The sequence below is a fragment of the Syngnathus scovelli genome, chromosome 8 (genome assembly GCF_024217435.2).
Source record: "Syngnathus scovelli strain Florida chromosome 8, RoL_Ssco_1.2, whole genome shotgun sequence".
Taxonomy (NCBI): Eukaryota; Metazoa; Chordata; class Actinopteri; order Syngnathiformes; family Syngnathidae; genus Syngnathus; species Syngnathus scovelli.
Genome location: NC_090854.1, coordinates 5,497,000 through 5,509,838, shown reverse-complemented (window position 1 = coordinate 5,509,838; position 12,839 = coordinate 5,497,000). Strand labels below are relative to the sequence as shown.

General features: G+C 40.8%; 1 protein-coding gene across 1 annotated transcript in view; it reads right to left on the bottom strand.

Moving 5' to 3' along the window:
• Positions 1 to 8,680, bottom strand: part of efnb2a (ephrin-B2a) — a 33,794-nt gene extending 25,114 nt beyond the window's left edge. The window contains exon 1 of the mRNA XM_049729160.2: positions 7,897 to 8,680. Within this exon, the coding sequence (XP_049585117.1) occupies positions 7,897 to 8,009 (113 nt within the window). The 5' untranslated portion in view covers positions 8,010 to 8,680. The remainder of the gene's footprint in view (positions 1 to 7,896) is intronic.
• Between the last annotated feature and the right edge of the window lie 4,159 nt (positions 8,681 to 12,839).

Genomic DNA, 12,839 nt, shown 5'->3' with positions numbered 1-12,839 from the left:
TGAACCGCTTAGTCCCCACGGGGGTCGCGGGCATGCTGGAGCCTATCCCAGCCATCATCGGGCAGTAGGCGGGGGACACCCTGAACCGGTTGCCAGCCAATCGCAGGGCACACAGAGACAAACAACCATTCGCACACGCACTCACACCTAGGGACAATTTGGAGTGATCAATCGGCCTACCAAGCATGTTTTTGGGATGTGGGAGGAAACCGGAGTGCCCGGAGAAAACCCACGCGGGCTCGGGGAGAACATGCAAACATACATACCCCCTAGTCAAAATAAGCTGTTTTCAGGCTTGCAGAGGAACTATTTAAAACTTATATTGGTTGATGACAATTAACAACTGCTAGAAATTGAAGACCATAGGTATAAAATAATGATACTTCAACAACCACTTAGAGGTAGAAGTAATAGATTATGTTATGATTGAAACAGGTCATGTAAGTCACTTGATTTTGCTTGCCATGCAGGCAGTGTTCTTTTCCGTAGGTCTTCTCACTCGCACTGGTTGCCAGACAGAGACTTTGTTAGACACTTGCATCCAGCATGCCAAAACAAATTTTTGAGTAACGGTAGAGCTATACAGTCAGTCAGATTTTGACAGTTTAATTTCTGCCAAGGAGATTTCTTGGGGGGTGGGGCATGTTGGAGCCGTGGTCTTAATCTTTTGATCAGCTGATCAACAGCCTCCTTCAGTTAAATTGTTGTTTTCAATCAATTGGATGCTCACACTTTTTAGTCTCTTGTTCCCATTTTTTCTGGATACATTCTGAACCTTTACTTAGAATCTTTTTAGGATCCAAAAGTGCAAAATGCAAATTCACACAATTTTTAACTGGTCTTGAAATTTTATTCAGGAGTGTATTCATCAGTCAGGCAGCCACCAGCATAAGCATCAATGCATTGTCATTTTACTGTGATGGTTCATTGTTAAAGCCCCAGTTATAAAATGACACATGTGGCTTGTATCATAGCAAAGCAATCTTCCTTAAAATAACAAAAAAAAAATCAATAGGTTTTAATGAATGAAGCCAAACAAACACTAGCGGTTGTATACCTATGGTATTCTTCTTTGCCTTCTTCTCCTTTGTTTTCTTCTTCCTTCTGAATCATAATCGTATTGAATCATAGACGTGGCAAGTGATTCCCACCCCAAGCAACACAGATCAAAATTTTGAAGTTGGTGAAGATTAATCCTGCCATCTATCAAGTCAACAGAGGAGCCATATTGCTCTTGTTTCTGTACACAGGCATCAACAACTCCAAGTAATTTCCTTTGTCAGGAAAAAGAAGCTTGAATAATACTGAGAAGGTTGCCAGTCTATTGACAAAATCACTTGCAAATCTTCAAATCTTACAGCATTTGGCACAATATATTTTAAGCCATTCTGTTGCTTAAATTACATCTGCCAAATGGTCGCAATCCCTGCTAGTTTAGGTTAAATTTGAGACATGAAAGAGCATTTGCTTGGGTGTCCTCTGTTTGTTTTAGCACCTTTTCACCCCCAGGTTTGATGTGTATGTGTTAAAATGTTTTCGGGAGGTGGTGGAAAGTGAAGTACCTTATCAAGCAATCAATTTAAAACAATGGATTGTTGTGTTACAAAAAACAACACCCACCCTTGTGTAATCCTTTTTCGAAATCTCCCCTCCATTCTCTTCCTATGGCCTCAAAGTGAAGATGGTGACTATTTTCCACTGCTCAAAAGCAACTGTTTGACTCTGAATCGCAGCTGCAATGCAAGGTTTCATTCAGGCAATGGACAAAGAGGGCAAGCCAAGATATAGCGAAGGTTAATCCACCCTCAATTATTTGCAGCGCTGCAGCTTTCGCCCTCTGTTGGCCAAAGGGACAGAGGTCTTTATGCTGACTGTCACCCATCCCCATCTTGTCCTCTCTGGCTCTGTCTGCACTCACTGCACCTTTCATCCAGTAATCCAGGCCTACGAGATCAGAGCAGCCCGAGACATAATTACCCTCCTCTTTCCAAGGGGCCCCAATGCTTTCTTTTCTTGCTCTGTTTCATTTTGCTTTGGTTTTCTTTGTTCTAATACAGGTATGGGCAAACTACGGCCCGTGGGCCACATCCGGCCCACGGGACCATTTAATCCGGCCCGCCAACCCTAAATAAATTGTATTATTAAACGATTTTTTTCGGTCATTTTGCCTGCAATGACTGCGTTTCCCCAGTAGATGGGGAACCACTCGCCTGCGCATTTACTACCGGAAGCTGTGTCAGAAAGCTCGGTGCACACTCACAAGTGCGTGTACGTACTCAGTAGTACGGAAATGGCGCACTCGCGCTCTATTTGTATCAGTGCCGAATTTAGAGCGTGGGCTGTGACGACAGCATTCTTGTAATTTGCACGCCGAGCTTTTGGATACAGTTTTACGCTAAAGCCACCCACAAACCTTCCCCTGGAATCCTTCCATTAAAATGAGTGGCCCGAGGAAAAGAAAGGTGGACACTGAGTGCCGAGTGTTTAAAAAGAGTGGCCAATTTGGCTCGACGTACGCGACGTGACGTTCAGCCACATGAACATCACAGATCTAGATAAACGGACCAACACCTCGGATCTCTCCTAAGAATTGCCACAACAAATTTTACTCCAGACTATGACACACTAGCAAAAAAAGGGAGACCAACAACACTGTTCCCACTGAAAATGAAGGGGAGGCTTTCAAGTTTGTTGTAAAAAAATGCATTTTAAATATGATCTGTACAAATAGCAGGGATTGAAACTAGCGACCTTTCTCATTTTCAAACAATGCAGGATGCTCAAGGACATTGATGCACCACCTGTTTGTGACTAATCTTAACCTGTAAAGTTCTTAAAGGGCTAGAGACATCCCTTTTTTTTTTCCAATTAGAACAGAATTTGATAGAATGTATAAAGTGAACACATTTGCCGCATTGGAAATTAAAAATGGACACCGATTACTAAGAATAAAGCTGAAATGAAATGCCAGTTTTTCGATCGGGTCCCGCACGAAGCCAAACTGGCGGCGCCATTACTGTGACGTCACAAGTTGTACATCTGGATGTCAACAAACCCAAACAACATGGCAGATGATAGCGACAGCTCCGTTTCTAGCGGCAATATTAGCATCATTTTATCCGATTCAGAAACCTCTTTTGACGCAGAATATGATGAATCTAGCAGTTCACTTGGGCTGAGCTTAGCACATTTTCTGAATTGTGCCCCTCCCGTCACTCTGGTTAGGTTGGCATAGTAAAAAGTGCTCTTGGGGGCTTTAGAATGCCGAGTTGATCTCGGCACATGAAGACGTGACCACCTGCAACGTTTGGTTTAGGTTTTATAAGCATTTTTAATTTTATTGCTTAAATCGCATTTTCTCGACGAGCTGAGCACGTTTTCTGAATTGTGCCTCTCCCGTCACTGTGGTTAGGTTGGCATAGTAAAAAGAGTAGAGTGCCGAGTTGACCACTGCGAATGAAGAAATGAACATCTGCAGCGTTTGGTTTAGGTTTTAGGCGTATTTTTAATTTTATTTCTTAAATCGCATTTTTTCGACGAGCTGAGCATGTGTTCTGAATTCCCCTCCCGTCACGCTTCGACATACTTTTTAAAGTCAAAGTCTCAAAGTCTCCTTTATTGTCAATTCCTCCGCACGTCAAGACACACAAAGAGATCGAAATTACGTTTCTCACTATCCCAGGGTGACAAGACAGCGTTCACAACGCACATACAAGTAAACAACACAGGAAAAATAAAACAAGAAGATGAACAATAAGAGTGATAGCACGCTAGCCGCTCCCGATGCACAGCAGAGTCCAGAAAGGTAAGACAGAGTTCACAACGCACATACAAGTAAACAACACAGGACAAATAAAACAAGAAGATGAACAATAAGAGTGATAGCACGCTAGCCGCTCCCGATGCACAGCAGGGTCCGGAAAGATGACAGTCAACCAGGCCACTGTGAACACGAGCACACAGCAGGCACGCACTGTCCGGTTCGTGGATCCTATCAGGCAAACTCAATCCATCTTGTCGTCCCGCGAACGAATGTACGCCAGGATAATGGAAGGCACGGGTAGGCAAGCTGGGTTGGCCGCAAACCTGGCCCGACGTCTCCGCGCTGGCCCCTCTTCTCTTTTTGTTTACATTCACTGGAGCTAAACGCGTACAACTTGAGACGTCATGAGACGTCACTTCCGGCTGGCGGCTCAGTGCAGTCAAACTCGTCTGTGCGGCAAATTAAAATGATATTTTTCAGAGCAACAGCTTCCTATTCGTTGTTTCGAGCGTCAATTTATATTTATAAGCCCATAAGCTAACTAAAACCGATTTATACATATACCGGTGTCTCTAGCCCTTTAAGGCTTACTTTAAGGAAGTGTTTCCCGTTTCCTCACCTCTGTTACCAGGTGTTTGTGAGTTAAAACTCTGCTCTGATTTTCAGATACCCCTCACCGTGTTGCCGTTTTGATTACTTTATTTGGATGTATGCTTTCACCGATTCTTCAAGATGATATATTTGGTCAGAATGTTTGCCGTTTGATGTGATCTCATAAGATAAACATACATCTTTCATTAATCTGACCTGCAGGCACTGAAGTGATGGAGACTGTTATTCATAATAACAGTGTCGTATTTTATGAGAATCACTGATAGCAGTTTTTTAGGGATGTTTTTTTTTTAATGCTGTTAATAAATGCATTTGTTTTCAAAAAACCTTTTTTGAATATCCATGCTTTACTACCTACTAAAGGCCAAAACCTTTTATGCAATGACCTTTACAGGTTGTTTATATTACTTCACACAAACACTACATCCATCTGCTCCTGGTTCGGCCCCTCAGTCAAAATTTAGAACCCAATTCGGCCCGCAAGTCAAAAAGTTTGCCCACCCCTGTTCTAATATATGATCCTGGTGATTATGTCTAATTGACATCATAAAACAGCCATGTATATTGCATTTGCAATCCTTACACTCCGTCAAACACCACATGGTTTAATTAACTGACCTTTTACTTTCCCCCATAGCAAATATTTACCATTACTGATAGCCAGTGTGGCTAAATAAAAATAGCAGATCCTTCTCCCTTTCAGTTGCTGGGAGAAAGGGAAACTAAAAAGGATACATTTTTGGAGTTAGGGACTTTTTGGAAGGAAAGGTCAATGAAGGAAGGGGTTATCATTATAATTTTCAGAACCAAGGCCCTTTACACTCATTCGTGACAGACCTGCATCTCTAAGCAGAAGTCCAACCCCCCAAAACAACAAAGGAACCCACATAGGTGCCCCCGTCACTGCCTGGTCACAAAGGGCCTTAGTCGTAATCTCTTAATGAACTGCAGAGGAAAAGAGGGAGCTCTTTTTTTACATAAACCATGTAAAGGAGGCCTTGCTTTTGTTTCACCCTCCCAACTACAAAATGGATTAGAAGGTGCGTGCGTGCGTGCGTGCGTGCGTGTGTGCGTGCGTGCGTGCGTGCGTGTTAGGAAGACTTGTGAAGAATGTGGAGGTTGGGTGTTTTCTGTTTTTCTTTGGAGGTTCATGCATAAGGGCAATACACATAACAATAGCGTTTAATCGACATAGCCATGGGCCTTGTGGACGGACTTTTTTTTCCATAGATGCACACATGTAGCATGCATGCAGAAAGCTATAGGGCCAGCCTTGAGTTTCCTTTATCCACTACTCCACCTACACACAAAGTCATTAGACTGGCCTAGAGATTTCACATTTCAAACGTTCATCCTTCTTGAAGAGTCAAAGAGGCAGATCAAGACAAACTGAATGAGAGACAAAGTGAAAGCCACAAAGGTCTGTGGAGCATAATGCTGAGGTGCTAAATAGAGATATCCAAGAGGCATGAGGTCTTTCCATAATCTTCAGAATTAAATAAGGAATTGGCCATTAGTTGTATTTTTTTTCTACTATCTCCATACGTCAAAATGGTCGCAACAATGACCCTGTGTGTGCGTGTGTGCGTGTGTGTGTGTGTGTGTGTGTGTGTGTGTGTGTGTGTGCGTGCATGCGTGCGCGCGTGCATGAGGGGGAGTAATCTTACTCAATAAATTATCTTAAACCGAGTTAAATGTTTTAGCCTCTGGCCATTGTTAGTGTTTATTTCAACCTATGAATTTAAAATTCAAGGCAGTACTCTCATTCTGTCTCTATTACTTATAATGAAAATATAATTTTTATTATATATATATATATATATATATATATATATATATATATATATATATATATATATATATAATAAATATAAAATATATATATTTTGAAATATATATATATATAATGAGATAGTAACCCAAAACGTAATTCAATTAATGATATCACAGTCTGGCCTTTTAACCCTGAACTACACACAAAACAAAAAGAATGTGCACATGCACACGCTAATTCAGCGGAATGTTTGCTGGTTAGTGGTAGTCGGGGGAGCTAAAATTCCAAGGTCAGACAAGCATCACATTTTCAAAACAAAAGCTGCAAACCACAAAATTATTAATATAAAAAGTATTGGAAATAGACTCACATTGATTTCTGTTAATTTATTGCTTATTGTCTGCGGTTTCAAAAGGAAGCTAGTAGATCATATACCAAACAATTACATGCTTCTAAACACTACATATTAACAAATAACGTGCGAATAGCAATAAATAAAAACTAAAAGGGCTATGATGCATAAACAAAGTGAGTGAACAGTGCTTGAATCAATAACTGACAAGCCTCTTTATCTACAGAGGTGTTGGGACACAGTTGGCTGTAGCAATTGAGAAAGAGGCCGGAGGTAGCTGCGTGCAGAGCGCAAAGCTCTGCCCATTCCTTAAATCAAGACAATACTTTCTATGCACCCCACCCAAAACATCAAACAATGTGTCTGTACATTTAACTATTTGCGGCCAAATCATTCTCATCTATAGTCACTGGAAATATAGGAGCATTTTCCTTTGAATATCTGAATGGCAAAGGAAGGAACTGTGATCTGTTGTGGTTTCATCTGGAGTTATAAGTGATCAAAAAAAAATAAGCAAGCACAACAATCAATAACAAAAACTTGCTTGTTGTGTTTAAAAATCATTTCGATTTGCTTGAATAATCTTAATATGCGTGCGTGCGTGTGCGTGTGTGTTATAAATGTAATGGTCCTGAACGATATTATGGTGGCTCTCGTGGATCACGAGCGAAAGCATCTGAGAAAAGCGACGCAAACTTTATACCTGCCTGCAATGTTTTCTGCCCGAGATTTAGCTCATCTGGTACCAAAAAAAAGTTTGATTCCAACCAAATATAAATGAATTGAAAGCTATCATCAAATTAAGTCACTTTCAAGTCAGCAATGCGAGCATCTATGCAGTTGGAATAATAGTTTGGAGTGACGTTTTCTACCTCATCCAGGGTCGGCCAAAAAATTATAATAGGTAATTAAACACAACTACAACTTGCCATGCATACCGCAGTTTATGTTGCTTTGTCTGCTGCATAGTTCAAACTAAAGCACGGCACTTCGTGCCAAAGCCGTCGACCGCTGCAAATAGCCTAAATATCAACCACTAGAAGAATACATGATAATGCGACGGGCGCTATCATGTCCCTGAAATTTTTATTTACGTTACGTCACTTATCCACAATATAATGCGCACACCTATATTGGGAAGTCGTTTACGTTGAGACAAGTGATAAACCGGATGGGAATGAAATAGTATTTATGTACTCCTGAATCGTCATTTTTGCATCGGGTATTTAATTTTTTAATCTATCGATCCATCTGTCTATATTTACTTATTTACGTTAGCTGCATGAGCAACATTGTATGATGATCTTTATAAGGAAGCCCGCCGGACCGTCGCTCCTACGACGCAGCGCAGTACTGGCGACTGTTCGGCGTGTGTGTGCGGGCGTGCGTACTTACTTGGTATTTGTTGTGTTCCAATAAATGGACTCCAAGATGAGCGCCCGACACAAGTGTACTTTGCAGAAAAGAAAGAGAACTCCAAAATAATATCTCCACATCGAGTCCCCCATGTTTTGACTGGTGTGCCTCCGGGTAGAAGCACGGTTTTTGTCAAAATAAATACACTTGTCCCAAAAATATATTCGAACGAAAAATGTCGTTTCTTCGTTTTGTATCCCAATCCAATGGGGATGCACGCGGACCACAGACCCCGACGCGGTCTACAGCATCGTCAGGAAGAGACCCGCTCCACAAAGCCAAGGCGCATAGTTTATTCACAGGCGCTGCGTATATTCTCCTTTGCTCAGAGCGCGCTCTCAAAGCCGTCGTGATACATTCCTCAGAGTAAACAAGTGTTGATTGTAGAAAGAAAAAAAAATAAATCCCCTTTGTCTGAGTCCAGATATCTGCATCAAATCCAAAGCAGCAGCAGAGTAAGCGGGACCGATGACTAGTGGTGGAATGGAATGATTTCCCTTTTCAGGTGACGCTGGTGGTGATAAGCAACAAATTGAGGCTAACAGCAGTAGAAAAAATGAAAAGGACAAAAATAATTATCGTCGTAAATAAAGGAAATGGTTAAACATGACAATAAAATAAATCAAAAGAGCTGATGGGAAAGTTCTCATAATAGAGGTCCACAAAAAAGCTGCAGTGTCCAAATGTTGCAGATCTGTTCCAAACGACTGCGGACGACGGGGAGATCACGATTCTGCTCAGCTCCGAAACCTGGATAGTAAGTAGGAGAGACGGCGACTGGATGGATACATTAGGTGGAGTCGGGTTAACCACGACCCCGCCCATAGACGCTGCTGATTGGTTCCTGGGCAGGCAAGTCAACCCAAATCTCCTGTCAGTCAAGCAGGGCACTGGGGAGACGAGAATGGACGATTTTACTCAACACGCATGTAAAGTAAATTATTTTCATGGTTAACATATGTACAAGATGTATCAGGGACAAAGACACACACTTATAGCCAAAATAAATCAACGTGACGTCACGTCAAGTTTTCACAGCTAAAAAATATTTACGTGGCTTTTGATCACATAATCAGCACCACGGGCGAACATTTACTCACGAGTCGGGACCGTGAACACAACGATGCAAAGTACCTCCCATGAGCGCAACTGAGAGAAAGAGGTGGGGAAAAAAAGAAAAACAGTGCTGATGAAGGCAGATCGAGTTTTTCCAAAAGGCAAGGGCACCCACTAGCGGAATTGCCACACTGAATAAAAGCATAGAGTGTAGTACAGTAATCCCTCGCTCCATCGCGGTTCGTTTATCGCGGTTTAAGTACATCGCGTATTTTTTTCCAAATAAAAAAAATAAATAAATAAATCACAAATTCAAAATAAACCTAAATTGAGGAATGATGGTACGAAAGTTGCCCACACGCCACCAGAAGGCAGGGATTGTCCACACAATTGCAGTACATACACTTGTACCTTTTTATTAAAAAAAGTTTTAATAATAATGAGTTCTAAAACATATTTACGGTATTGTATCTTATATTTTTTTATAATAAGAGTTCTAAAAAACATTTACAGTATGTACACTTGTACCTTGTTATAAAAGTTATGAGTTCTAAAAACATACTTAAAAAAATTCAAAATAAACCTAAATTGAGGAATGATGGTACGAAAGTTGCCCACACGCCACCGGAAGGCAGGGATTGTCCACACAATTGCAGTACATACACTTGTACCCTTTTATTAAAAACAAGTTTTAATAATAATGAGTTCTAAAACATATTTACAGTATTGTATCTTATAACTTTTTATAATAAGAGTTCTAAAAAACATTTACAGTATGTACACTTGTGCCTTGTTATAAAAAAAGTTATAAGAGTTCTAAAAACATACTTACAGTATGTATACTTTAGCTACATATAGTACATGTCACCACACACACACACACACACATCACATTTTCTTTTATTTATACATTATTTTCTGTCATTTATACTACGTATTAATATAGTATTTACATGTTTGAAACTATTATTTAATGTTCTAATGATAACATAATGCACTTATATGGTTTAGTGTACACTTATTGATACACAAAAAATGTATGTTAAAAATGAGAGGGTGATTACTTTGCGGATTTTCACATATTGCGGGTGGTCTTGGAACCAATTATCCCTGATAAACGAAGGATTACTGTATATACAGTATACATTTTTTGTTTCCATACGTGTATGGAGCTTTATTAAATTGAACGAAAAGTGATGTACAGTATTTTTGTTGAAAATTAACAGTTGATTGGACAAGACCATTAGTTACACACAACATGAAAGTCCTTTAAAGACTAAAGATTCAACCAGGCCATGTCAACACCAAATCTTACTTAGTCTGTCCCTGTTGATTGTCATCCATTAGATAGCAGCTCATCAATCCCAACGTGTGAAGATCTGGCACTTTTCAACAACTCAATTTGATCAGGGCCATTAAAGGGCAGCCGCTGTGGATTGTATTTGTTTGCTCAGGCACTCATCATGATAATGTAACACCAGGGAGATAATTTAGGAGGCAGACGCCACTTGTACTGGCTTGGAATAAACACACTCAGCCACGGGCCTAATTGTTTTACTTAATTATTTAATTAAAGAATTACAACTTTTGTTTATTGCATACACTTGCTTGACCTACCAGTGAATTAAAGTATCTACTAATAAAGTCAATGTCACAAACAGCATGTTGAACACACCATTAACCCATATTTGTGACAAATACTTTGTCCCGGGAACAAAGACTCTGAAGGACATGCAAATATTGCAAAATTATTATTATCAATAATAGTGATCCCTCGCCACTTAGTGCTTCACCTTTTGTGAATGCGCTACTTCGCGGGTTTATAAGTGATGGGAGAACGGCATTTAAATACACATTGATAGCGCGTAGTGTGCCTCTGAGCAATGTACGTCACTGCGGACAAGCGCGGGAGAAACTTGTCATGAACGAGGCAGTGCAACATGGACTGTTTATTTACGGAATGCGAAAAGAGGAAAAGGGGTAAAGGGAGGCTGGAACGCCAGCAGAACTCAACATTTTCAGTTTTCGACGCAAAACGAAACGAAATCTGTCTCGGTTCTCAGACAAAGCTTCGGAAACCGATCCGACCCACACTTCTATTGTAAAAAATAAAGTTTGTTTCACCTGCTGCTAGTAGGCATTGGTTGGCGGGTTGTAGACCACTATAAGTACTGCACTGTACCAGAGAAAAACCATGGGTCCCAAGTAAGACGCAGGAGAAAAGCAGAAGAGGAAAGTGGTGATAACAACGATAGAGCTAAAAATGGCGATCATAGACAAGTATGAAAGAGGTGTTTGTGATGGACTTGGCATTAGAATTTAAAGTGCAGAGATTGACCACAAGTTCATTTTTGAGGAATAGAGAGGCAATAAAAGTGTTGCTAGGGAGTTACCAGCCAGGTCCCAGTGGAAAACAACGAAGAAAGGAAAACAGTGACAAAATGCAGCAATCAATTTTTCTCATGGGAGGGGATTCCTCTTCCAAACAATGTTGAATCTTACCTAATATGAAATCTGCGCTTTAAACACGAGCTTTGTTGATAGTCTCAGTCCAATTCTTTCGCCTAATCGTGTTCAATCAAAGCTGTTTGTAATGTCTTTGAATGGCAGAGGGTGGGATGGGATAGAATTTCAAGTTTTTTTGTGTGATGAAGCACGGTGAAGCAGTGGTGAGTGCGTCAGTGCGTCCACCTCACAGTTCAGATGTGTAGGGTTTGATTCTGGCTCCCCGTGCCTGCATGGGTTTCCTCTAGGTCAGTGGTTCTTAACCTTGTTGGAGGTACCAAACCCCACCAGTTTCATACGCGCATTCACCGAACCCCTCTATAGTGAAAAAAAAAAAAAAAAAATCTAATTCAAGACTTACTGTTGATTTTCTTACTGGTGCACAAAATGAGCCGTGCATGAATGTCACCTTGTTCAAACAATAAAACTAACAACGCATGAACTCGCAACAAATTACATTCCTGCAAATCAGTGTGACTTCTGCTGTTGCCTTTGTGAGACCAGTTCAGATATACATCATCATCAATTTACACGATAAAACAGGTGTGTTCGGACCTCCGCAGTGGAGGCTCTGCCGAACCCCTGAGACCGACTCACCGAACCACTAGGGTTCGATTGAACCTAGGTTAAGAACCATTGCTCTAGGTACTCTGGTTTCCTCCCACATTCCACATAAAACATGCATGGTAAGCTGTAAAATAACTGACCACGATTACTCAGACTTTACTCAACCGAGCATGAAAGAGCAGAAGTGGCTTTGTTGAACGTCCGAAGGAATGGGAGCATCTGCCAGGCTGTTTTTTTTCCTTCTCCAGTTGAATGTTCAAGGGCATGTGGCCTTGAGTAACCTTATGAACTGGGTGTAAAAATATGTGAATTTAGGTTTCATTGGTTAACAAAAGTTCATCAGCAGAAGTGGCAGTGGGATTGGTTGTTTCCGTTTGTCCAGCCATGAAGCGGTGGATGTGGCTTTCAACACAGCTCCGGACACTGCGTGGCCTGGCCTTACTTCAAATAACTTAAGTCACACCCTTACTGTAATTTATAACAATAGTTTACCGACGTTTTTTATAAAAGCTAAAATGCAGTGCACACCTGATTTCTAATGGGTGTGTAAAATCCCATCTTTCAAGGTTTCATTTGAGGGGAAAAAAAACTTTCAAAACTTACCTTGCACTGAACTGACACCATCCAACCAGCACTGTGTTGTTATGGAAAAGGAAACAATCGGAAAATTAAGACATTTTGGGTGTCGGTACATTGACATTTAGAGTTGAATGGACTGACCACCTGGGCAGTGATGTTATTGAAACCACACCGCTCATATACAATGCAATTAGTAAATATTGCAATGACAAAAA